The sequence below is a fragment of the Dipodomys merriami genome, unplaced genomic scaffold, assembly GCF_024711535.1.
Source record: "Dipodomys merriami isolate MVZ:Mamm:240054 unplaced genomic scaffold, mDipMer1.0.p SCAF_31, whole genome shotgun sequence".
In the NCBI taxonomy this organism is placed as follows: Eukaryota; Metazoa; Chordata; class Mammalia; order Rodentia; family Heteromyidae; genus Dipodomys; species Dipodomys merriami.
The window spans coordinates 9096325-9124072 of record NW_027204604.1 but is presented as its reverse complement, the minus strand read 5'-3'; the positions used below and the strand labels follow the sequence as shown (position 1 = coordinate 9124072).

At 39.9% G+C, this 27748-nt stretch overlaps 1 protein-coding gene across 2 annotated transcripts; it reads left to right on the top strand.

Moving 5' to 3' along the window:
* Cd55 (CD55 molecule (Cromer blood group)) lies at positions 1-26119 on the top strand. Of its 2 annotated transcripts, XM_070041605.1 has the most exons (10): positions 1-207; positions 1039-1224; positions 4554-4745; positions 5267-5366; positions 7226-7311; positions 9544-9735; positions 12523-12636; positions 14104-14187; positions 15500-15520; positions 25043-26119. In XM_070041605.1, exons 1-10 carry the CDS (start codon positions 111-113, stop codon positions 25096-25098), a joined length of 1128 nt encoding a protein of 375 aa, XP_069897706.1. In that variant the 5' UTR covers positions 1-110; the 3' UTR covers positions 25099-26119. The 2 variants fall into 2 exon arrangements, with proteins under 2 accessions (XP_069897706.1, XP_069897707.1); XM_070041606.1 differs by lacking the exon at positions 15500-15520 and having other exon boundaries at positions 3-207.
* Positions 26120-27748: the final 1629 nt, after the last annotated feature.

Below are 27748 nucleotides of genomic sequence, written 5' to 3'. Positions count from 1 at the left end.
GAGCGGCCGGGTCCCCAGCGCGCAGCTCCGGCCCGCCCGCCCGCTCGCTTCTCCTTCCCGCCCGCGCGCGGCGGTTGTCGCGGCGCGGGCGACCCCCGATCCCGAGCGCCATGAGCCGCGCGCGCCCCGGCGTCCCCGCCGTCCGGCCCCTGCCCGCGGGGCTCCCGCTGCTGCTGCTGCTGCTGCTGCGCCCGGCCGCCGTGCGGGGTGAGTGCGGGTTCAGGAGCCGTCCTGAGCGGACCGCGCAGCGGGGCGGGGGCTCCGGGCAGGCGGGCGCGGGGAGGGTCGTCGGGCTTTGTCCTCGCCATCCACGGAGGCTCTGGGCGTCTGGGACGCGGCCCCTGGGGCGGGAGATCTCCACCGTGACCGCGCCCCCGGGGCCCCCGGACCCCCGGACCCCCGGGCCCCCGGGCCCCCGGCGCCCCGGACCCTCGGCTCCCCGGCTCCCCCGGACCCCCAGGCCTCCGGACCCCCGGACCCCCCCCGGCCCCCCGGACCCTCGGCCTCCGCGCCTCCAGCCCCCCGGGCCCCCGGTCCCCCCGGTTCCCCCCGGACCCCCTTGGCTTTAGGACGCAGGCTGATTCTGGTCGCCCCCTCCTCCCGCGGATCAGCTGTGCATGTGTGTGAGTGTGAGCGGGCGTGTCACCCGGCGCCGCACGCGGGGCCGCCTTATCTCGTGGCCGGCAACAGTATCGGCGTGGACACTCGGTAAAGTCGGAGCTGCTGTTTAAAGGGAGGGACTTAACTCTCCACTGCTGTGTGTTTTCCAGTCCTGGGACTTGAACTCGGGGCCTGGGCGCTGCTTAAGGCTAGGGCTCTGCCACCTGAGCCACAGCGCCACTTCTGGCTTTTTCTGTGGTACTGAGGATTCGAACCCAGGGCCTCATGCAGGCTAGGCCGGCACCCCTGAGCCACCTCCCCAGCCCTCCCAGCTTCTTTGAGCCTGTCTCCTGCAGGAAGGTCAGAGGTCCCCGGGACACCCCCCCCCCACTCCCTGCAAGGCTGCGTGGCCTGCAGGGTCTGCTCTCTCCTCTTCAGGTGACTGCGGCCTCCCCGCCCAGGTACCCAACGCCCAGCCAACCCTGGGGGATCTCCAGAGCTTTCCCGAGGGCCACACGGTCACCTACAAATGCAAGGAAGGCTTTGAGAAGATCCCGGGCAAGCCGGATTCCGTGGTCTGCCTCCCCAGCCACCAGTGGTCAGAGCTCGGAGAGTTCTGCAATCGTAAGTTCCTCTCTTGTTGGGAAAGTGACAGAAGGGAGTGTATCCCGTTAGGTTATTTTTATACCTCTTTGGCGTGACTGGTAATTGATAGTTCTCCAGCGTCACTAAACCCTTGGGTAATTCCTGTGTTGGCACTACACCTGTCAGCTAATTGAAGGCCTTGCTTCCCACAGCAGGTATTGCTGCTTTATTAAGCCTTCCTTCTGGACTGTATCTCCTGAACCGATTAATACAGAAAAGAAGCAATAGACATTATTTAGGAGAAAATTATATATGAATATATGTATACATATATGTGTGTGTATGTGTATATATATATATATTCTCCTGAACAGACTTCAGAAAATAAACAATAATTATGTATCATATATTATTATATAGCATATAACATATGTTATTACATATAATGAGTTATATATGATATAGGATATATTACACATATATGAGATATATTTTATATACATAATCATATGCTTTGAGGGATATACATAGGCTGTGTTTTATTAGATCACATTTTGTAAAGTCAGACTTAATAAATATAAGGTATTGGTTTTATTTTCCCTTTATTTTTTGTGTGCGTCCATACTACGACTTGCACTCAGACACTAGGCACTGTCCTTTTAACTTTTTTGCTCACTTGAGCTACACTTTCACTTTTAGCCTTTTGGTAGTTCATTGGAGATAAGAGTCTCCTGAACTTTCCTACTCAGGCTGGCTTCAAACTAGAATCCTCAGATCTCAGTCTTCTGAGCAAATATAAGTCTTGGGTGGCATTTCCCCCCACCCAAAACTCATGTCTTTCCTTCAAAAATCTATTATGTATTTGCTGTGATACACTCATGCTTGCTATCTGGACATTACAGAGTGCACTTACAGGTCTAGGTAATGTGGCATGTGGCATACCTGGGCCACATGGTATAGCTTATTCCTCCTTTGCTACAAACTCTACAACATAATAGTATTGAATATGGCAGGTAAACTAATGGAAATTACTGTCCATATCTGTAGACTTTATACTGTGCACTTGGACTATGATAAATTTATTTACATTTTCCTCATTAATAAATCACCCTTAGCTTACTATAACTATTTTTTTTTTAACTTTACAAACTATTTTTAACCTTGTTTGGAGCACTATATTGCCCAGACTGGCCTCATATTTCTGAGCTTAAGTGATGTCCTGCTTTAGCCTCCCAAGCATCTGGGATTATAGGCTATCATGTCCAACTTAATTTTTTTAATAAAAACATCTCAATTTTTTGACTCTCCCATAATAATACACAGCTTATCCTGGTGTTGTTGGAGATCACTGAGAGGGCCAGGACATAAAAATAATCAAGATCCTCAACTAAAAAAACAAACAGGCCGGGCGCTGGTGGCTCACGCCTGTAATCCTAGCTACTCAGAAGGCTGAGATCTGAGGATCGTGGTTCAAAGCCAGCCCGGGCAGGAGAGACCGTGAGACTCCTATCTCCAATAAACCACCAGAAAACCGGAAGTGGCGCTGTAGCTCAAGTGGTAGAGCGCTCGCCTTGAGCTGAAGAGCTGAGGGACAGCGCCCAGGCCCAGAGTTCAAGCCTCACGGCCGACCAAAAAAAAAAACAAACAAACAAACAGAACTAGGTATTGTGTGTGTGTGTGTGTGTGTGTGTGTGCGCGCACGCATGCGCATGTGTGTTTGTGTATGCACCTGCATGCACATGTGCACCTGTGATCCTAGCTACATGGGAAGCATAAGTAGGAACATCATAGTCCTTGCCGTGTATTGTCCCACTGGAAGGTCCTTTGGAGTTGTAGCACTGGGGCTGTCCTCTGTGATCACAGTGCCTCTTTTGGAACACATGAAAGGCCTTGCCTGAAGCTGACTCACTGTTGAATTTAAAGTATAATATAGCCAATACAGGCACTGGCAACGTCCGTTCTTAAGAACATGCAGTGTTATAGATTGCATACGACTGATGTGCTGAGCTTTCCTATAATTGGACATACTGCGCTCATTTCCAGCAGTGGTGCTGCAGACACATGGGTGAGGTTCACACTGCTGCTACTATGACTACTGCATCACCAGGCGATAGGAATGTTTAAGCTCCATCATAAACTTACAGGAGCACTGTTGTGTAGAGATGTGGCCCAGTATGGACCAAAACATCATTACGTGGTATCTGAATGCATGTAAATAGAGATAGAAATTGTTCCTGCCTCTGAACAATTTAACTCAATGGAAACTTGAGGACATTTAGAAACTGCCACAAATCCTTTTTTAAAAATCTATCTCTGATAGAATGTGATAGGTTGAAGTGTGAGAGCCTTGCATAAAGCACATGGATGGCATTTAGAGTTTATAATTCTCCCGCAGGTATTACTTCATCTAACCTTCCAAACAACTACTTGAGTTAAGCAGAGACTCTTCTCTGCATTTCACTTAAGGGAAAGGCCCTCAAAAGGTGACTAACTTCCTCAGTATCAGCAGCATTTCTGCAGGAGATTTTTGGGCCTTTGCATGACCATTCCATTATACTCTATCTGTCCCTTGTTCACAGTTTGTACTTAGTTCATGTACAGAATTCGTTTATCTGATCCTTGCCCCTCAGGGGTTGTTTTGATAGTCAATGAGTTAATATATGTTAGAGGTATTCAATAAATAATAGCCACGAGTATTACAATTACTATTGTTGTCTCAGGACTTGAGTCCAAGGATCTGGCAATACTCATTCTCATCTATCCCTGTACCAAATGGTACTGAGGAATTCCTCAGCATAGCATCCAGAAACTAACATTTATTCAGTCTCATTACTGTGCCCAGCTGGGCACTGGTGGCTCATGCCTGCAATCCTAGCTACTCAGGAGGCTAAGATCTGAGGATTGTGGTTCAAAGCCAGCCCAGGCAGGAAAGCCCATGACTTGTATCTCCAATTAAGTCCCCAAAAAGCTGGAAGTGGAACTGTAGCTCAAGTGGTAGAGTAGTAGCTTTGAGCAAAAAGGCCCAGAGACAGCACGCAGGTCCTGAGTTCAAGGCCCAGGACTGACAAAACGCAACAGCAGCAACAAAAAACTAGACTCAGAACTGTGACCAGGTAACTTCACTGCATTACATGTTTTGAAAAGTGGGGCTAGTGAGAGAGAGAGAGAGAGAAGAGAAAAAGAGTGTGTGTGTGTGTGTGTGTGTGTGTGTGTGTGTGTGTGTGTGTGTGTGTGTGTTGGATATACTGAAAATGCCATAGTGATATTTAAATATTAAGTATGTATAAAGACAAAAGGAGTGAAATAAAGATCAGCTAATTAAACATTCAAATGAATAACATATTTTTGTTATTTTTTAATTCTCATAGGTAGCTGTAAAATTCCACCCAGGCTAAATTATGCATTTCTCAAAAAGGAATATAGCAAACAGAATTACTTCCCAGTTGGGTCCATTGTGGAATATGAATGCCGGCCAGGGTACAGAAAGGATATTACTAAGTCAGAAAAATTAACTTGCCTTCCGAGTTTAGAATGGAGCAAACCAACTGAATTTTGTCAAAGTGAGTATATACTTTTTAAGTATTCCAAGTCATCTGGTGTTTGGAGAAAATATCTCTTTCTTCATCTGTGCTGGAACTCTGTATGTGTCTATATTACTCAGACTGATTCTTCTATGATTCATTTTATGTTAAATTGGACAGACCAAATACATATGTGATTGTGATACTTATTCACCACTCACAACCTTCACATTTACTTAGTTTGAGGTTACCTATATTCACTATAGATCATAAATAGGTTGCTCTTTTAAACTTTTCAAGAAAAGAAGGTAAAATTAAAGAAGTCTAAGAACTAGAAATACCAATGTTTGGATGATGAATTTACACACACACACACACAGGTCTCACAATAAGTTTATTCTAGCTTTACTTACATATAATAAACTAATAAAATATTAGTGTGTATTGAAGGCATGTAATGTGATGCTTTTAAATACACATACATTATAAAATGATTGTAAATGGATCTCATAGTTTCATATTTTATATTTTAATGAAAGCAATTTATTTTCACCTTTTAGAAAGATCATGTCCTAATCCTGGAGAAATACAAAATGGTGCTATCAACATAAAAACTGACATATTATTTGGCTCATCCATCTCCTTCTCATGTAACAAAGGGTAAGTTTTGTCATACTAACACTGCATTTCACATAAGAGGAAACAAATTGGAATTTCAGATGGAGATTGCTGGTTGTGAGACTAGCATGCACAGGCTGGTAGTGGGTAAAACAACCCCTGCTTCAAAGATGCTTTTATTCTGAGTTCATTCAACTTCATAAAATGGGTGAAGAAAGGAAGATTTTATGCCACCAGCTTCTCTAAATTTATAGCTTTTAATATTTATGCATTAGTAAAGAAAAATGGGAAACATGTTGATGATGTTTACAGAACTAACAGTCCTTCAAGTGCTAAATATGAAACAAGTTTTTAATCTAAGAATGAATTTGTATCTGATTTCTATATATATACAAACTTAGGAGATATCATTGGAATATATATAATGTAATATAGAACATATATATATATATATATATATATATATATACATACATATATATATATATATATATATATTCCTAGGGTAACAGTATCCTTCCATGTCCTTGTAGTCCAGTCTTTTATAGTTATCTATGTAAGCAAGGAACTCACTTACTGAATAATATCCATATCTCCAATACAGTTGAAAATTTTCCATTCATTCTCTCATTTAATGTTGTAAATTTAATTTTGTGCTTTCACTGTCTCCCGGTGTATTTGTCTGCTTCAGTCTTTATAAAATAGAAATAATAGTCACTTTTCTCATATTAGTAACAAATATCAGTTGGATCACTAATGTAAAGTCTGGAAAATATTTTGAACCCTTTAAATATAGACACATTCTATTGTTCTACAAAGCCTGTATTAATTTGTGTGTGTGTGTGTGTGTGTGTGTGTGTGTGTGTGTGTGTGTGTGTGTATGTGTGTATGTGTATGTGTATTGGTACTGAGGTTTAAACCCAAGGTCTTTCCCTTTGCTCAGCTCTTTCACTCATGGCTGGCACTCTACCATTTGACCCACACACCTTCAATCCCTCACTTTATTGGCTCATTATAGATAAATGTGTCTTCTTTGTCTGTAGAGCTGGCTTTGAACTACAGTCATCAGACCCAAGATCTCCTGAGGATCTAGAATGATAGGCATGAGCCATACGCACCTGGCTGTTAATTAATTTTCTAGAACTCAGAAATATGAGATTTGTTCACAAATGATATCTACATAATTTAATTTTTTTATGGTCCTGAGGCTTGAACTCTGGACCTAGGTGCTGTCCTTGAGCGCCTTTTTATCAAGGGTAGAGCTCTACTACTTGAGCCACAGCACCACTTCCGGCTTTTTCTGTAATTAATTGGAGACAAGAGTCTCACAGACTTTCCTGCCCTGGCTGGATTTGAACTGTGAACCTCCGATCTCAGCCTCCTGAGTAGCTAGGATAATAGGTGCAAGCCACCAGTGCCTGGCCTAAAAATTTTATTTATACTTCTATGTTTTCTAGCATATACAACCTGCAAATAAAAATGTTCCATATGTTATACATTCTTACTTTTTAGGTATTTTTTTAAATAAACTTTTTTTTCTTTTATTTGCCTTACAGACTTTCATCAAATATCATTTTGTCTCCATCTACTGGTATATTGTATATTTTAGGCTGGTAGGCTGAAGAATTTGACAAAAGTCAGATACATGGGAATATAACAAACTGATTTTTTTTTTTTTTTTGCCAGTACTAGGGTTTGAACTCAGGCCCTGGGCACTGTCCCTGAGCTTCTTTTGTTCAAGGCTAGTACTCTACCACTTGAGACATAATGCTACTTCTTGCTTTTTCTGTTGATGTAGTACTGACGAATCAAACCGAGGGCTTCATGGATGCTAGTCAGGCACTGTACCACTAAGCCACATTCCTAGCCTTAAACTGATTTATCCCCCCTTTTTGTTCTAGGTTTAAATTAGTTGGTGCCACTTCTAGTTACTGTGTTCTTACAGATAACTCTGTTGGCTGGAGTGATCCATTGCCAGAATGTGTAGGTAAGTCTTCTATAAAAGTCTGGGGCTAAACCATCAATGGTAAAGGATTTTCTGCTTATTTAAAATTTTCACAGTATATATTTGTAGTACCCTCACTTTTTTGTGTTGTGTTGCTGGTATTGGGCCTTGAACTCAGGACTTCATACTCTCACTTGGCTTTTTCCACTCAAGATTGGTACTTTACCACTTGAGCCTCACCTTCAGTTCTGGCTTCTTGCTGCTTAATTGGAGATGAGAGTCTCAAGGACTTTTCTGCTCAGGCTAGCTTTGAATCAGGATCCTCAGATCTCAGCCTCCTCAGGAGCTAGTATTACAAGTGAGCCAGTGCTTGGCCCTCTTTTCCTTCTTAAAGCTTAGTATAGCTTAGACATCAGTATTCCCTGTCACATACAAAGTCCACACTCTCTAGTGTAGCATTTGAGGCTAGCCAGGCCCTGTCTACATTTCCATGTTTGTGTCTCACTTTTACAATCAATTCCTAGCCATGCGGGCTGTGTTGTTTTTCATATACCTTGTGATTCCACTATTCCTTATGTGTGTGTCCCACCAGGAATGTCTTTTAGTTCCTTCTCTGGATTGCTATATTCTCTTTGTTCTTTAGGAAGATTGTCCAACCTGGTTAATATCCTTCCTCTCTCTCTTTTCCGTACCACTTGCACTGTTATCTGTGATGATCCTCCCATTTTGCACTAGATCTTATGGTACAGGAACTGTATTTGGCTCACTTTTGGACATCTATTTATAGAAAATGCCTAGTATGTATGCAGTGCTCTAAAATGTTTGGACAAAACCAATGGATAAGTCATTGGTGGCTCATCTGAGGATCGCAGTACAAAGCCAGCCTGGGCAGGAAAGTCTGTGAGACTCCTATCTCCAGTTAACCACCAGAAAACCAGAAGTGGCACTGCAGTTTAAAGTGGTAGAGCACTAACCTTGAGCAAAAAAGCTCAGGTACAGCACCTGAGTTCAAACCCCAGGTCCAACAAAAATAAACAAATAAATAAATACACCAATAAGTGGATTTGAATAGTCTCTATACACCTGAATTTAGTGTCAATCCAAGTAGCTTGTTCTTGGATTGATCAATAGCCTAAAATTACTTTAGAAATTTGGTAATATTGCATTGGTCCTCCAGTTCATTTGATATCATTGAATTTGAGGCACACATATAATTATATTCCTTTCCTGCTTTTCAAAGCTTCAGGGCTTTGAAGAATGTGTACCTACTCACTTTTTTTTATTAGAATAGTTGCTGGAAGAGGCTGTAACTCTGCTTGTATTTGTTTTTAAAAAACTCAACTACAGAAGTGGTGCTATGGTTCAAGTGGTAGAGTGCTTGCCTTGAGCTGAAGAGCTGAGGGACAGCGCCCAAGCCCAGAGTACAAACCCCACAACTGACAAAACAAACAAACAAATAAAAAACTCAACTCCTTAGTATGATTTATCTTTTTTTTTTTTGTCAGTTACGAGGCTCGAACTCTGGGCCTGGGCCCTGTCCCTCAGCTCTTCAGCTCAAGGCTAGTGCTCTATCACTTGAGCCACAGTGCCACTTCCGGTTTTCTGAGTGGTTTATTGGAGATAAGAGTCTCACAGACTTTCTTGCTCAGGCTGGCTTGAACTGTGATGCTTAGATCTCAGCCTCCTGAGTAGCTAGGATTACAGGTGTGAGTCACCAGCGCTAGGCTGGTTTATCTTAAATAAAAATCTTTGTGAGTTAATACGTGCTAAGAAAAAGAAACTTTACCATATCTTGGGCTCTACCCTTATTTCTCAGGCATGCCCGTGGAATTCCCAATTCCTCTTCTTATTTGTTCCATGTGTTGAAGAGCAATTTCTCCCTTTCCTAGCCTGTCTAGAATGAAGAGTACATCATAGGCTTAAATTCAAGTTCCATCATCCCCCTGACATCATCCTCAACTTCTTGTTTTAACCTCTAAAATTCAGCAGCGTTACTTTTCCTCACATCAGTTTGGCATGTGTCACATGTGTATCTTACTGTGATGTTTGAATTTCCATATTTTAAATCTTATTATTTCTATTAATCCATCTCCATTTAGCACCTGTATTCCATTATCTTGGCCTTCAAACCTCCAAAAATGCTGTCCATTGCTTAATAGCTATTTCTAAGCATCCCTTTGTGATAAATGCTGAGCTTGAATATGTTTTAGTCCTTATTTGTAAATATACAATACCGGTTTTACTGAGTTAAAAGATGTTGTCTTTCTTTTTAAGAAATTTATTGTCCAGACCCACCAGTGGTTAAGAATGGAATAATGCGAGGGGAGAGTAACACTTACACATATTCTCAGACTGTAAGCTATGAATGCACTAAAGGCTTCACCCTGGTTGGAAATAGCTCCCTTTATTGTGATGTAAAAGATGACGACCATGGAGAATGGAGTAGCCCCCCACCTCAGTGCAAAGGTAATTAGTTCACATAGTTGTATTTTTGTGTTATTTATTTGGACATAGACATCCCAAGAATTCTGATGAATGAATGTAAAATGTGTACATATGCATAGTTTCATTTTTTGTGAGGCATAGTTTTTCACCAGAGTCTCAAAGGGATCTATTGCCTTGGTAAACACATGCAATATACACACACACACACACACACACACACACATATATATATATACACACACACACACATACATATACACATATATACAAATATACTATCAAATATATATAATATACATAATATATAAATATAAATTTATTTGAATATGTGTATGCAGTTTGATTTGAGACATGTTAAGCTGTTCTAATGTGTTAGAAAAAGATAATAGAGAGGGGGAAAAGACAAGAAGGATGGATGGGTCAGGGCCGGGAAGGTGGCTTAGTGGTAGAGTGCTTGACTAGCTTGCATGAAGCACTGGGTTCGATTCCTCAGTACCACATATATAAAAAAAGCAGAAGTGGCACTGTAGGTCAAGTGGTAGAGTGCTAGTCTCGAGCAAAAGAAGCTCAGGGACAGTGCCCGGATCCTGAGTTCAAGTCCCAGGACTGGCAAGAAAAAAAAAGAATGGGTGAAGGAATAAAAAGAGAAAGAAGAATGGGAGACAGAAATAGAGAAAGAGCAAAATATTTCAAAAGTCCATGAGAGTTTTCTAAAACTGATTAGTTTCACGAAGTTCTCTTGATTCTCAATAGAATAAAAACCATTTCAAGACATCTCATATTAAACCTTTAGAAAGTCAAAAAACAATGATAAAAATACTTTAGGGGGCTGGGAAGTTAGCTCAGTGGTAGAGCGCTTGCCTTGCATGCATGAGGCCCTGGGTTCGATTCCTCAGCACCACATAAGCAAAAAGAAAAAAAAAAGCCAGAAGTGGCGCTGTGGCTCAAGTGGTAGAGCACTAGCCTGGAGCTGAAGAGCTGAGGGACAGCGCCCAGGCTCAGAGTTCAGGCCCCATGACTGGACCCAAAAAATAAAAATAAAAAAATAAAAATAAATTATGCTTAAAAAATACTTTAGGTCCAAAAAAAAATTACCTCAAAGTAGTAGCAATTAAATATAAGCACTGAGTTCTCAACCAAAAGTGGCACAAGCCAAAAGACAATAAGAAAAAATTTGAAACACTGCAAGAAAATCACTGCTTGTGTTGAATTCTATACCTAATGAATATGTCCTTCAAAACTAAGTGAAAAACGAGATGTAGTCAGACAAAAGCAGAGGGAACTTGTCTCAAGTAGAACAGGCTTCATGAAAACCTAAGGTAATTCTTCAAATAGAATGCAAAGAATCTCATGTCACAACACTAAAATGCAAAAAGAAATGAAGAAAACTGAGAACGGTGATTTTAAATTATCTTTAAATTGTTGTTCCAGGGAGTTGTTTTTTTTTTTTTTCAGGTAAGGAGTAGGTTTATTCAAGATGGCACCAGGCCATCTTGGTCCTTCACGCGGTGGGGAAAGGCCTGGGAAAGACAGCTGAGAGACCTGGCAAAGAGAAAGAGTTGGGAAAGAGAGAGCTAGGAAAGAGAGAGAAAAGAACTAGAAAAGAGCTAGAAAAGAGAGCATCTGGGAAAGAGAGAGCTAGGAAAGAGAAGAGAGCTGGGAAAGAGAAGAGAAGGAAAGAGCTGAGAAAGAGCTAGAAAAGAGCAGAGAGAGAGAGTGTTCCAGGGAGTTTTAAGTCAACATGTCTATTTGTATATGTAGTGCATCTTTTAAAATTATTTATTTAGTGTCTGTGCTGGTACTAGGGCTTGAACTTAGGGTCTGGGCACTGGCCTTGAGCTTCATTGCTCAAGGCTGGTACTTATTCTTTTGAGCCACAACTCTATTTCCAGCTTTTTGCTTTGAAATATGAAGAGAATACAAATGTGAAGTAGCAAGACATATGAAATAGCAAAAAAGTGCAAAAGGCAGAAGATGATCTAATTAAAAAATTATAGTAGTCTAGCAATACTAAAAACTTACAGTCACCTCCATAATTGCACTATAATCTATAGAGTTGCCCCCAAAATAGTAAAACTATGTGAAAAGTATAGAAATGACATAAAGAAATTCCTTTAAAAAGGAATAATAATTCATCCTAAAGGAAAGATGAGAAGAAGAAATGGAAAGAAACATAAAATTGATGAATGGGATAAAAAGCCAATAATAAGGTAGGTGATATAAAAATATATATATATTGAGTGTATATAAATATATGTAAACATATATATATGCAGTGTATAATTTGACAGATTATCAGCCTAAATTTTAAAACTGAAACCTAACTATTTACTGTTTATAGGAGATACAGTTGGATGACAAGAACACAGAACAGTTGAAAATAAAGGATAGAAAAATAAACTGTAGAAATATAAACAAAAAATAATGCAACTATATTAATATCATTGTGTAAGTCAATTTAAGACATTTGGTAATAAAGGCATCTTCATTGCACAATCTGAACTCTCTATGCACTTGAAAATATAGCTCTTATCGATATGTAGCAAGAATGGACTGAAAGAAAACTGGACAAATGCATGGTCATAGGCTGACCGTTCCACATGCCCATTTCAATACTGATAAAAATCCTCTTTAGTCCCCTATAGTTAATCTGAACACAAACATGATGTAACATTTCAACTCTTTGTGTAATAAATAACAAGAGGCATTTGTATGAAGTAAGATAGCCACAGAGAGCAAGTATAGGAAAGTTTAACCTAGACAGAAAGATTTACTCAGTATTTCACTAACTTTTTTTTTTTTCCACAGAGAAATCTTCACCTACTCAGGCCCCAGTCACTCCTCAGAAGCCTACCACTGTAAAAGTTCTAACTACAGGAGCCCCACCGACGCACCAGAAGCCCACCTCAGGGAAAGTTCCAGGTACAGGGGCCCCGCCAACTCCTCAGAAGCCCACCAGAGTCAGTGTTCCAACTACAAGAGTCCCACCAACACATCAGAAACCCACCAGAGTCAAAGTTCCAACTACAGACATCCCACCAAGTCCTCAGAGACCTACAAAAGCAGACGTTCCAACTCCATCAGTCCCACCAACTACTCAGACACCCACCACACGGAGTGCTCCACCTACAGAAGGCCCACCAGCGCCTCAGAAACCCACCACAGCACACGCTCCAACGCCAACAGCCCCACCAACCGCGCAGAAACTCACCACAGGGATTGTTTCAGATACAGACAGCACACCTACTCCTCAGAAACCTACAGACATAGATGATCCAACTGTAACAGTCCCACCAAGTCCTCAGAAGCCCACCACAGTAAATATTTCAGATTCAAAAGTCTCATCAACTCCTCAGAAACCTACAAAAGCAGACACTCCAACAGTCCCACCAACTCCTCAAAAACCTACAAAACAAGACGATCCAACTCCACGAATTCCACCAACTCAGAAACCTACCATAACACACGATCTGACTCCACCATTCCCAACTCCTCAGAAACCTACAACAGCAGACATTCCAACAGTCCCACCAACTTCTCAAAAACCTACAAAACTAGATGATGCAGCTCCACCAATTCTAATTCCTCAGAAACCTTCCATAGCACATGATCTGACTCCACCATTCCCACCAACTCCTCAGAAACCTACAAAAGCACACTCACCAGCTCCAACAGTTTCACCTCCTCAGAAACCTACAAAAGCAGACATTCCAACAGTCTCACCAACTTCTCAAAAACCTACAAAACTAGATGATGCAGCTTCACCAATCCTAATTCCTCAGAAACCTTCCATAGCACATGATCTGACTCCACCATTCCCACCAACTCCTCAGAAACCTACAAAAGCACACTCACCAGCTCCAACAGTTTCACCTCCTCAGAAACCTACAAAAGCAGACATTCCAGCAGTCCCACCAACTCCTCAAAAACCTACAAAACGAGACGATCCAACTCCATCAACTCTACCACCTCCTCAGAAACCCACCATAGCACATGATCTGACTCCACCATTCCCAACTCCACAGAAACCTACAAAAGCACACTCACCAACTCCAACAATTTCACCTCCTCAGAAACCCACCATAGTAAATATTTCAGATACAAAAGTCTCATCAGCTGCTCAGAATCCCACTACATTCAACAATTCAGCCACCAAGGCTCAGACATTCCTCACACCAAAGACTCTGCCTACAAACACCCCTTTAGCAGGCCACCAGCCCAACAGGACTGCTTCTGCTACACAGACCACACCACCAACCCACAGAGTCACCACAGCAAAAGCTTCATTAACACAGAGGCCTCCAGCAGCACACAAGTCCACAACTTCACATGTCCCCATGACTAAGAGTCTCCAAATCACACAGCGATTCACCTCTGCTCGTATTACAGCAACACACCATGCACCTGGTTCCAGGACAACTGTGGGTTTTCATGCAACGAAAACATCTAAGGGGACAGAAATGTCTACTTCAGGTCAGTTGGCCTTATGCAGATTTCCTTTGCATAGATCTAAGTGTGAGGTTTTTGATGGCTTTGGATTGTTTGATTTGGTTTTAAAAGGTTGCACAAGAGGATTATAATTTAAATTGACCATCTGAATGTCCGGCACTCTTTTTTTTTTCCCCCCCTGGTCTTGGGGCTTGTACTCAAAGGCATTGTCCTTTAGGTTTTTTACCCAAGGCTGGTACTTTACCACTTGAGCCACAGCTCCACTTCTGGCTTTATGTGCTGGTTAAGTCAAAATGAAAATCATTCCATTTTTCTTCCTGGGAAGGCTTTATATATGAACTGAAATCCTTAGATCTCAGTCACCTGAGTAGCTAGAAATACTGGATGAGGCACTGGCACGTGGCATTGTCCATGTTTCTTGATCAGGGTCACTCCTTCTCTCTTATCTGTTCCTTCACCACAGATGGGGGAGGGGAGGAGTAGGAAACCCCACATTTCCAGCTTCCTTGATCACATATGTGTGCGCATTGAGTATTCTTGCTGTATTTGTCCTCCACTTCCTTTTTCATTCATTTGCGTCCTTGCCACTCCCTCCCCCTCCCTTCTAATCTCATTTCAGCTTCCTGATACTGATTTTGTTAAACTGTTAATTGTAAAAAAAAAAAAAAAGACTCCGAGGAGTTCGCTACAGTATATTCTATACTTTACATAGCTAAATTGTGTATATGAGTGTATATATAAAACCTCTCGGTGCAGTTTACATGGAAAATTATTTTGGGGTTCTAAGATCGACATGATAGAAAACATGATCCTTTTGTCTTTCTGGGCCTGGCTTCTTTCAGTGTGATATTTTCCAGATCAGTCCATTTCCCTGCAAGTGCCATAATTTATTTCTTCCTCCCTTCCTTTCTTTCTTAGCACCCTTAGCCTTCAACTCTTGATCCTCAGGCCTCAGCCTCCTCAGTGCTGGGAATACAGGTGTAGAGCATTGTGTTTGTTTGATCCTTTATTGACAGTTTAAATCAGTAACTATTTACTACTCAGGTTCTTTAAACTTATTTCTTACCATCAACTTTTAGAATCAGTTTTAGTTTGGCATTCAGTAGCTGTTTTAATTGATGCTTACATTGTTACTCCAACAGATCACTGGCAATGGGATACTCCTTTAAGTGTGTAATTACTATTCTTAGTTCTTTCACACTTATTCTTTCAGTTGCAAAAATTTGAGCTTTTTTTTCTTCCCAGTGTTGTTTACTGACACATATCTGTATTGTTTCTAGCAAATGGATGAAAATTTAACACTTATTTTGTGTTTGTCATTCTTCTTGCTTTTCAGGTGTTGCCAATTATTTATATGGTAAGTTTGGCTCTCAGGCACTTAAAAGAAATTGCCACCACTGTGGGATGTACAATCCATATACCTGGAAGAGAATATTATCTTTTAAGTGTCTTAGGAAAACTGTCAAAATGCAGTGCTTATGGGTACCTAAGAGGAAACAAATGAATGCATTTTATCATCATGTGTTGTGGACCCCCACAGGTACTGGATATATTCCTTCACCTTCCCTGCCATGTGCCTGTTCCAAGGTGATTGTAGGCCAGCTTCAGGTCTTTTGGCCAATCAGTCGAATAGTATTACATGCTCGTTGTCTTAGTGCCTCATTCTAGGGAAGCACAAGAAGGAAAACAGTTCTCGCTATTTCTATTCCCAAGTATTTTATCATTAATCATAAACTGCTCCCTGACCATTTTTAGACCTCTGATCCCAAAGGAGATGAGGAATGCTCCTATTGATTATATCTTTTCCCTTTCTGTTAGCCATTTGTGCGAAAGTTCTCTCAAAAGAGACTAATCTATAGTTGCAGACATGAGGCCTTATGTGTGTTGCAATTTCATCTAGCGTTAGGTAGTATCTTCTTCTTTAGCCACGAATATATTATTTGAGGTTCTGTGTTACCAAGACTAGTAAAGTTCTTAAGGAAGATGGTAAGAGAAGTATTTGTTAAGGGCAAAGCATGTAAGGAACCCAATGATAAGTAATATTCAATAGGAAATACACTTTTATTAAAAAGTGTTGACTTTTCATTGATCATTTCACTTACCAGTGAAGTCCCCGTTCTCTGTATGCATGAATTAACCAAGAGGCAATAAACACAGATATTTTATTTATATTGTTTTTACTGCTATCTAACATGGTTATTTTATATTTAAGACTTATCTTGAAAAATTCCAGCAGTTGGAATTGTTTGTTTATTCTATATTTTAAATAGAAATAAATGTATTCTAAATGAAAAACAATCTCATGATTTAATGATTTAATGTTCACAAAAGGGATGAGTTTAATAGGTGAATCTTCACCTGACTAGTATCCTTTAGTGAAGGTGTAATGCATGTTTGTTTGTGTATCAGTACTGGAGTTTGAACTCAGAACCCTATATGCTTTCTAGCACTTGAGATACACCTCTTTTTTTTGGGGGGGGGGTCCAGTCGTGGGCCTGAACTCTGGGCCTGGGCGCTGTCCCTCAGCTCTTCAGCTCAAGGCTAGTGCTCTACCACTTGAGCCACAGCGCCACTTCCGGCTTTTTTCATTTTGCTTATGTGGTGCTGAGGAATCAAACCTAAGGCCTCAAGCATGCAAGGCAAGTGCTCTACCACTGAGCCACCTTCCCAGCCCAAGATACACCTCTTTTACAGCCCCTTTTCCTTTTTTTAGATAGGATCTCACTCTTTTGCCCTGTTGAGCCTTGGCTTGAAATCTTTCCACCTCTTCATAAATAGCTGGAATTACAGAAATAAGTTACCACACTCCATCTTTTGATTTTATTATTAAAGAAATAATAAAATGAAGAATTTTATTTCTTTATATATTTTGTAGTGCTAGACCCAGGGTCTTGTGCATGCTAGGCAAGAACTCTTCTACTAAGCTACATCCCCAGACAGAACTGTTTATTTTTCTCTCTCGCTGAAGCTCTTTAGGTTTATACCTGTGATTTTTAGGAAACTCTCCCCAGGGTGCTTCTTTCTTTTTAAAATAGACATAATCCTAACAGGATTGGAGGAGGATCTTACAAGACATAAGCCTGAAAATTATCTTTATTTTGTAAAGTTCCTCTGTAAATCAGGTCATTCTTTCACTTTTAAAGATTAGGGGGCTGGGAATGCAACTTAGTGCTTGCCTAGCATGCATGAAGCCCTGGGTTCAATTCCTCAGCACCATATAAACAGAAAAAACCAGATTGGCACTGTGGCTCAAGTGGTAGAGTGCTAGCCTTGAGCAAAAGAAGCTCAGGGACAGTGCCCAGGCCCTGAGTTCAAGCCCCAGGACTGGCACAAAAAAAAAGGTTAGGAAACGATTTAAATGAAGTTGTTTCAGATTATTCTATAATGTAAGCAAATGATGCAGATGAATTACAAATATAATTATTTATTTTTCCTGTTTAATTATGGTAAGAAAGAAGGACACAGACCTTGCTACCTAAATTGCCTTATAAATGACATGTGTCAGCAATTTTAAAGATCTACCTCAACTGGCGTTCTCCCCCTCTCTCCCTCTCTCCCCCTCTCCCCCTCCCCCCCCTCTCCCACTCTCTCCCTTTCTTCCTCTCCCTCTCTCCCCCCTCTCTCTCTCCCCACCCCTCTCTCTCGATTCCCATTTGCCAAGGACTTGTTTAGACATGATTCCCCTAATCATCTCCCCATGGGATTTTACTATCATATCCTATAAATCTGTTTCTCTCCCCCCCCTCCTCCTTTCCCTCTTTCCTCCTTTCTCCTCCTCCTCCTCCTCTCTCTTTAATTTTATACATATGAAAAAGTAAAAATGTGTTCATCTTTTGCGGGCATCACCCCACTAAGCATACATCTTCTGTGTAGGTTTTGGTGGAGTCATTTCTCAAGTCAGTAGTATGTGGAAGAAGAGCAAAGACCTCATGCTCTGGACTCAGTCAGACCTTGCCTTGAATCTGGCTTTCTCATTTAGCAAATACTCATCCCAACTGACTCAAATACATTTTCTCGATCTTAAAAGACAGACTATAACTCCTCTGTAAAGTCTTTGAAGTTTAATGGGAAAATGGGTTGGAAACTCCTAGCCCAGTGCCAAAAGTTGAATCAGTGTTAGCTTTGAGAAGTCTAAGCACGTAGTCACTGGTGTTTTCCTGAGATGGATCTTGGCAATTTAATAACACATACATACACACCACCACCCACCCAATCCCCCTTCCCACACACACCTGCTACTATAATGAATAAAACAAATAAAACAGTTCCATATTCAGGCAATATATTCAGGCATGTTTCCTATGTGTAAGTACTATACTCAATTTCTGTATGTATTTTTTTTTTTGCTGTCACAGAAATATTGGAATGTAGCATTCATTCCCCCTTTTTCAGCTAAAACAACATGGTTTTGTTCAGTTTTCAACTACTCAAGACTGACTGCAAAGCTAGTAGGCAGTAAACAGAGACCAATGGCTAGTCTCTAGAAGTGGGCATGGCTGTGGTAGTTATGGGGGGAGAGACTATACAATCAAATAAGGAGGTTGCCTTGATTCTCTACTAATCAAAACTGGAAGAAATACAGAGACAGAAAATCCAATGATCATGGCAAGGCAGGTAGCTCAGAGGAAAAAGTATTGAGTCTTATATTCATGAATCTGAAAATGTAAGTTTACTTTATCACATTCTTTTTCCCTCGTCTCTTTCTAGTCATGTGATTTGTTCACAAGCTCTTTATTCTGTTCTCTGAAGTATAATTATAATTAAGAAGGAAACCTATTTGCATCTTTTATGGCCTTTCTCTTCCTCCTCCTTTCTTCCTTTCTTTCTTTTCTTTTTTCTTTCTTCCTGTGGGAGACTGGGACTCTGTACCTGACACATTGGCCCATTGGCTAGCGCTCTACCAACTGAACTGTGCCTCTAACACCAAAGCATTGGTTATTTCTTTTTTCTTTCTTTCTTTTTTTCCTTCTTGGTCTTTCTTATCACATGGACAGCATTCCCAATTTGCTGAATACACAAGTGTGGCTTCTTTGAAGTGACTTGGAAAATCCACATTTCTTCAGGAAAGGAGACAAGCATGATGCAGTGGACACCAGTTCTTGTAGATAGAATTCCCACTTGGGTTCTGGAGAATGAAAATGATTCTTTTTCTGCCTCTCTCTCTCTCACCATATATACATATATATATATATATATATATATATATAGTATATACTATGTACTATATATTATAGCATATAGTATATATATGTGAAGTATGTCTAACATAAATGTATTATACTAGTATATACAAAAGTACTATATACAGTAGCATATATTATTTTTGTGGTATATACAGTATTGTATAGTTTACAGATATATTATGCATATTATATATAAAACATGTATGTAAACTTCATTTGGGGACAGGCTCTCACTATGTAGCTTAGGCTGGGCTTAAACTCACAATCCTTCCTCCACCTCTGAAGTACTAAGATTACAGGTGGATGCCACCGGAGGTTTTCTGTGGCAATAAATTATTCAACTCATCTTTTTTGGTTCTTAGTTTGCACATCTGCAAAAATAGTAGCATTCAATGAAATTTAATAAATATTCACGAAACACTTTGAAGGTGACCAAATGACGTATCCCGTGGCCGACTGTTGTGTAGTGTTTTAAACACTACACTAATGTAGTTCGTCATAGTAAGGAATCTGACTAAAATACCCCGTTATATTAGAGAATCTCATTTCTGAAAATTATGTAAGTTGTCCTACCTCAGAGCATAGTTGATGATTAGGAACCTTTAACGGTACCCATTTCATTCACAATTTTATACTTCCAGTTATCCCATGTTGCATAAATGTTAAGTTTACACTGTCTTTAAGTTGGTTTCTGTAGATATCAAGTGAATTTTGAGGTCACAAACTATTGCCTTCATGCCTGAAAACTTCATGATTTTTCATTTTAGAGGCAGAGCCCTTTTTACTTACTGAAAATCTTTGTAAAGCTTTGTTTTTCATATTTCTATGTTTTGCTCTGGTATTCTGTTAAACTACCAACCTCCCCAAACTTTGAGAATTACATGTGCTAGTTATTCTTTTATTTTTCTTATCTTGATATTCTGTGTTGCTTTTGAATTACTTTTTTGTTCTAATTCCAAGTGATGTATTTAAATTGGTGAGATTAATGGGAGCTCATAGGAGGAGAAACTCAGAATTTCATGTATTGTCTTTCTGAGATAACAATACAATGCTAGGGGATGTGTTGAAAATACTGATTGGGTAAAATACAGTTAAGACACACCCATTGTGGAAATGGCCAGGGGTTTTTTAATCATGCATCCAAATGACAATGCAGTTATGCAGTATCTCTCTTCTAGTTTGGAACCAAATGCAATCCTTAGTCCATTAGCTTCAACTGCATTTCTATTGTCATCTCTACTTTCCTTTATAGTACAGATCAAAGAAGTGAGTCTAAAGATTGTGGGGGTTTGTGTGTGGGGGTGTATGTGTGTGTTTAGAACACAGAAGGAAAGAAATGCTGAAAGAAAAGGCAGAGGTATGTGAGTGATTTTGAAAAGAAAGATTATGTGTTTAAAAAACAACCAGGGACTGAGAATATAGCTCATTGGTAGGCTGCTTGTCGTACATGCTCAAGCCTTTGGGTTTGACCCCCAGAACGAAAAAGAAAACATGGTATAAAAGTTGGTCTGGACAGTTTAACTGACTTACTTTTCCTTGCTCAGCTCAAAATAGTGCTCCTGGGGGGGAGGAGGGGAGGGGAGGGGCCCGGTCGTGGGGCCTGAACTCTAGACCTGGGCGCTATCCCTCAGCTCTTCAGCTCAAGGCTAGCGCTCAACCACTTGAGCCACAGCGCCACTTCCGGCTTTTTTCTTTTTGCTTATGTGGTGCTGAGGAATCGAACCCGGGGCCTCAGGCATGCAAGGCAAGCGCTCTACCACTGAGCCACCTTCCCAGCCCCCCTTGTAGTCTTAAAAGTTAATGAAATTTCATCTATGATAAACTGAACACAGAAAAACATATTCTACAGGTCAAATATTTCCTGCTCTCCAGTCTCACAAGATAAATGCTAATTGTGGTTGTGCTAAAACACTGTACACTCTTCCCAAACCTGTCCCAAGTTTGTATTTGGGCACTGTACTACTTTCAGTATTGGTTTTTTTTTCTTCCAGAGAAGACAGGACAATAGTATAAAGCATTTACTATGGACCTTGTGGCCTAAGGGGGCCATGTACAGAATGCAATTCCTGTCTCTTTTCTTAACCACTATGTATTATTGTCAAACTGGAGTACAGCTGAACTTGTTTGGGTTCCTATTAACTGTGTTACCAAATTTTTCCTCTCAAGGATTTTAATAACTGGTATAACTGTAGTCAAAACTTTCTGGGACTGTGGGCTTTTCAGTGTGATTGTAAATTCGGATGATTTAAAAAATAATAATTCTTAGCTTTTCTTTTTAAGAGTTGCTATGATAGCCAGGCGCTGGTGGCTCACACCTGTAATCTTAACTACTCAGGAGGCTGAGGAGCGGCGCTGTGGCACAAGTGGTAGAGTGCTAGCTTTGAGCTGAAGAGTTAAGGGACAGTGCCCAGGCCCAGAGTTCAAGGCCCACAACCAACAAAAAAAAAAAAAAAAAAGTTATTGTTATATCAGTAATTTACTCTCCTAGCTTTATCTCATATTTGGAATACTGTCTCTTCATTCTTTACTCTGTAATTACTGTCCTGGTAGAATAGAATTTTTTTTTGGGTCCGGTCGTGGGGCCTGAACTCTGGACCTGGGCGCTGTCCCTCAGCTCTTCAGCTCAAGGCTAGCGCTCTACCACTTGAGCCACAGTGCCACTTCCAGCTTTTTTCTTTTTTGCTTATATGGTGTTGAGGAATCGAACCCAGGGCCTCATGCATGCAAGGCAAGCGCTCTACCACTGAGCCACCTTCCCAGCCCCTAGAACAGATTTTTTTTTTTCCCTCAGACTATTTAAGGACAGTAACAACAGCATCCCAAAGGAAAATGATTTGAAAGCCAGAGTGTCTTTATGATATGCTTACCTATTCTTTTTTGCTACGCAGTGTATTTTAATAATAGCTGTAGAGAAGGAAAGAAATCTAGAAAAAAGCAACCTCTAGCATTATTAAATTGTCTGTGATTAAGCATTTCTCTGCAATATATTTACTAATAGGCACCAGGTTAGCCAAACACAGCCCAGGAATTAAGAAGCTAGGCTCTGGATGCAAGTGCTGGGTTAAAATCCTGAGTCTCTGATTCACAAGCCTAGTGACTGAGCAGATTAGGTTCTCTAGGCTTTAGGGGTTTTGTTTGTTTGTTTAATGTATCACCTGGGGAACTGTCACACCTCCCTCATGGGAAGGACCCCTCTATCAGAGTTTAGAACATTGCTTGACAAACAGTAAACACAGGTTAAGACAGCAACAGAGGTGGGGAGTGGAATTCAGTAGTATTTGAAATAAGTGTTCTCTTTTTGAGTCCATCTATGAATTATAAATGTCATGCTAGGTTCTGTTGAACACTATAAACACAACAGGGTGATTTAAGGCACCTGCTCTGTTTTGTAGTTTTAATTGTCCAGCAATCTGATTGTAGAGTTCATACAAACTTGATTAACTTCTCATTGGCCCTAATGCTTATCCATTTTTCCCACTAATTAATCAGAACAACTACATTTTAATGTTTTCTCTACAAGTTTAAAGTTTTTGGCTGATGTAGACTGTCTCATTTCTGCCCTCTATTAATGCCTTCCTTTCTCTTTAAATTAATAACAGCTCAAATACAGAATAAGAACATTTTTAAAACAATAAATAGCTCAATCTTTTGTTTAAAAAACATTGATGATGGTCCTAGGTATGAGACTGAGAAGGTTAACAGGCTTTTACAAGAATTTATTGAATCCCAATACAATAGTTTAGCAAATGCAGTATGATGTCACTTTTTCAGACCTTTTTCTTTGTCTTTTTTTTTTCTGGTCCTGGGTCCTGGGGCTTGAACTCAGGGCCTGGGCACTGTCCTCTTTGTGCTCAAGGTTAGCACTCTACCACTTGAGCTAAAGAGCCACTGCCGGCTTTTTTGAGTAGTTTATTTTTTGATTAGTAATTCATTGAGCTAAGAGTCTCCTGGGGACCTTTCTGCCAGGGCCGGCTTGGAACCATGATCTCAGATCTCAGCTCCCTGGGCATCTGGGATTACAACCGTGAGTCACTGGTGCCTGGCTCAGCTAGCATTTTTCAGACTGCTTGAGAACATAGATTAGGGCCTAATAACAAAATGAATGGTCCTTATTTATATAAAGTGAGTAAAGTGGGTACAGATGTTTCAGCAAATCTACTCTGAAAAAAAATTAAAAACAATTTTATGCATTTTGCCATTCATTTCAGCTACGTTTATTGTTACTCATTGGATCTGTCAGATTACAAATGATGGATTTCTAGGGCATTATCCGTTTGCCAGAGCCCTGCGGGATAACACGGATCAGGAGATGTGGCATTTGATGAGTTGACTGGGGGGTCCCTATTGGATTTTATCAATTTCCATACATTGGGAACATAATTTTCCAGGATATTTTCAATAGGATGAAAAGTGCTGGAATGTAGGCGTGTTTATTTTGCATTGTATTTGGGGATTTTCAGTGAGGCCAGTTGCTTAATGGGTCAAACAGGAAAAATTCATGGATATCCCTAGGAAAGAGTTCCCTTTTAGGTAGGTAGGTAGGTAGGTAGGTAGGTAGGTAGGTAGGTAGGTAGGTAGGTAGGTAGGTAGGTAGGTAGGTAGGTAGGTAGGTAGGTAGGTAGGTAGGTAGGTAGGTAGGTAGGTAGGTAGGTAGGTAGGTAGGTAGGTAGGTTGATAGATAGATGGATGGATAGATAGATAGATAGATACATAGATGGATGGATAGATAGATAGATAGATACATAGGTTGATAGATAGATAGATAGACAGACAGACAGACAGACAGACAGACAGACAGACAGATAGATAGATAGATAGATAGACAGACAGACAGACTTAAAGATAGACATATTCCAAAGTATAAGCTGTTGAGGGTAAGAACTAACTTTATATACACCTAGATATTCTCCTGATATCAATTTTGAATGGTGATCCTTAAATCTCTGCTTCCTGAGTAGCTAGGATTACAGGTATGAGCCACCAGCGCCTGCCAGGTTTTATTCTTTGCCTGCCTGCCTGCCTGCCTGCCTTCCTCCCTCCCTCCCTTCCTTCCTTGCTTCCTTCCTTCCTTCCCTTCCTTCCCTTCTTTCCCTTCTTTCCCTTCCATCCCTTTCTTCCTTCCTTCCTTCCTTCCTTCCTTCCTTCCTTCCTTCCTTCCTTCCTTCCTTCCTTCCTTCCTTCCTTTCTTGCTTTCTTGCTTTCTTGCTTTCTTTCTTGGATCTTCTATATAGCCCAGGCTGACCTCACACTATGATCCTCTTGCCTCAGCCTCCTGAGTGCTAGGCACACCCAGCTATAGATCTTACCATATCTTTTATGTCTTCACACAAAAATAAATGGATGTAAATGTATTTTTGAAACTTTCTAAGTGTCTTAATCTCTTGATGAATCTTTTCCTGTACTCCTGTTTACTATCCAGAGACTTCTCATTGACCTGTAATCTAAAAGTACCTTACATGACTCTACCTCTTGGCTACTAAGTCTAAGAAATTAAAAGCAAACAGCTTTAATTGTTCCTATGGCTATTAATATACCTACAGCAGAATGACTGTACTCTAACTAATATTACATTTGTTTTATACCCCTAATTAACCAATTCTTTTTTTTAGGTTTGATCACATAGCAACTGAAAAATTTGTATTTATCATCAGTAAATAAAATTACTTTGATTTTGACTTTTTGTTTTTAACTTTCAGGGCACACATGGGTCACACTGACAGTTCTGCTTGTGACGCTAGTAATCCTTGGCTAGCTGACTTAACCAAAGAAGAGTTCAGAAGAAAGTACACACGAAGACAGAGAATACTTCTAGTTTGTTAGAACCTTTTGGAGGAGAGGATATAATGAATGCAGTAGTTCTCTATGTTTTGCATGTTATCATTGTCTTTAAGGTAGGTGAGGAGTAGTAATGAAGCAAGAAGGCAGTGGTCTGGGATCTCCTTCTCAGTAGACCTAAGGACATTTGAAAATAGAACTCTCTAGAACTGGAGATGTGGCTCAAGTGGTAGCAAGCCAGCATGAGTGGAAATAGACCCCACAGAACTGGCAGAAATCACTTTCCTAAAAATGGAGGAAAGGGTCTGGAGACTCATCTTTAGGACAGGAGCATGAGCAAATGGGTTTTATGTGTTTTGTTTTTCACTAGATGTGTAATGTGGTTTTCACTGATAAACAGAAAACTACAGTAATTAGTTAGCAAAAAGAAAAAAATGGAATCTAGTCTCTTCTTACACATTGCAAAGAAGAGACAAACTACATTTTAATGGGTGACATTTTCTTATTCCGTTAAGATAAGTCCAAATTGGTTGGAGAAAAAAAAAACATAGTAATGAATCAGAAGTGTTGTGTTTTTGGTTTTTATGGCAGTTTTTTTGCCTTAGTTGTTGGCCTAGGAAGAGTACATGGTAAGAAAGTGTTCTTGGGACACAAACAGATAATAAACCAGGAATCTGTCCCAATGTTGTAAAAATGAATGCGCTGCAGTTTTGTTCTCAGAATAATCCTTTCCCCATTTTTTGTTCTTGTTTTCTCCAGTCAGAGAGTCTTATGAAAGATGTTTTCACTACAACATCGAGGATTCTATAATTCTAAAGTGAGATATTTCTAGCCAAATTGTAAATCTTATTCTTTTGTAATGTTCAGATTAATTTATTTTTTATTTATGTCAGTGAATATTTGATTTTACATGTATAATGAGAAGATTTCAAGAAGACTATGTAAAGAAATATTTATTTTTCCCTAAATAGAAATAAATAATCATACTTTCGATCTCATGTTGTACTGGACACTTACTTTCTTAAATGCGAATATTTTATTTCCCTATCTGAGGTTCCCTTCTTGCCTCTTCTAAGTAGTTCAGGATGATATCCTTTGTCCTCATATGAATTAGTTTTACTTTTAAATTAAACTATATAATACTTAGGCATGTCATATTCTCTCCTATTGAAGCATTAACAGTATCATTGCTTTCCCAAATGGCAATCACATTCATTTCTAATTTCTTTATATATTGTAGTTTGCCAATTACATTTTAGATGTTAGACCAGATTGGAACATACACATAATTAGGTTAACAATGATGATCTTGTTATATTGATTGACAGCAATGATGTTGCCAATGGATGTTTCTTCTTGATGGTAAAGTTCTTTAACGCAAATTCCATGTGTTTCGTGACATTTCACTATGAATACGTCAATGTATTTCTAATAATAAGGAAATGTTTCGATCTCACCACAGTCATCACAATGAGCAAGATCATCACGTTTCTAATATTAGTATCTAATCTTTTCTAATAGTTCTTAATATTAAGAAATTCTTTAACCACTCCTAAAAATTCTAGGAATAGGCACATACCTACTTACTCTTTCATTTGTTAAATATGAGGGCCTGCTCTACCTATCCTGTAACCACCTGGGCCTGTCCGGATTCAGATATTCAGAAAAACCTCAGTTTCCACTATGTGCAGGCATTGTAGTAAACCATTAAAGAAAATTTAATTAAATGCACCTTTCATCAAACTCAATGGTGAAAATGCCAATACTTCTTACCCAAGATAGCAAACAAATCATAAATAATCTGTTCTGAACCTTCACTTTAATATTTTGTGAGAAGTTTTGGCCACTGCAATCAGACAATTAAGTAAAAAAAAAAAAAAAAGCAATGAGTTGGAAGAGTACAGTTAGAGTTGTCTTATTGGCCCATGACTGATCATGGACATAGCCTTAGAGATCTACTAGGACTGAATTTAAAGTCCAAGGCACAATGATAATGTGTGAATAAGTGTACTTTTATACACCAGCAATGAATGTTACAACAACTGTACTTCCAACGGCATCCAAAACCATGAACTATTTGGAGATAATTTAATACAATGAAATAATTTAATACAACGAAATCATTCTATAAAGGAAACCATAAAACATTCTACACTTGAAACCTATAGCCAATCTTAGCTCCTAACTTCAAACACTTGTTGAAAAAGAGACTAAAAAGAAGAAAACAGTTTTTTGTTTTAAGTAGTTGTCAAAGGGTTTCAACTCAAAAAGTCAAATTGTGAGTACAATGCACCTTAATGCCACCTCTTCCTTGTTCTCCAAGCATTTGTTTTCAAAAGGCCCTGGTATTTTGGAGTTGTTAACATGAGAGCAAAAAACTGACTAAGACAGACATTTACACTTCAAGTTGGAGTTCTGCTATGAAACAAAATCCTAAAATGTTTCCATTAGAGGAAACTGAGGAAATGACAACACATACTGTACAGTCAAAAAATGTGTCAGACACCATTCTTACCTGAGATAACTTGGAAGATAGAAATGTACTATTACACTTGTGTCACTGAGGAAAGAGGTTTATTGCTAGAATGTTAATAGTACAAATGGTTGCTATTCGTATTGGTAAACTC

Coding starts and splice junctions, on each gene's coding strand:
- Cd55 (XM_070041605.1), top strand. CDS start 111: ATGAGCCGCGCGCGCCCCGGCGTCCCCGCCGTCCGGCCCCTGCCCGCG. Junction 7,312..9,543: donor TCCATTGCCAGAATGTGTAG/GTAAGTCTTCTA, acceptor TTTCTTTTTAAG/AAATTTATTGTCCAGACCCA. Junction 14,188..15,499: donor GACAGAAATGTCTACTTCAG/GTCAGTTGGCCT, acceptor CTTGCTTTTCAG/GTGTTGCCAATTATTTATAT.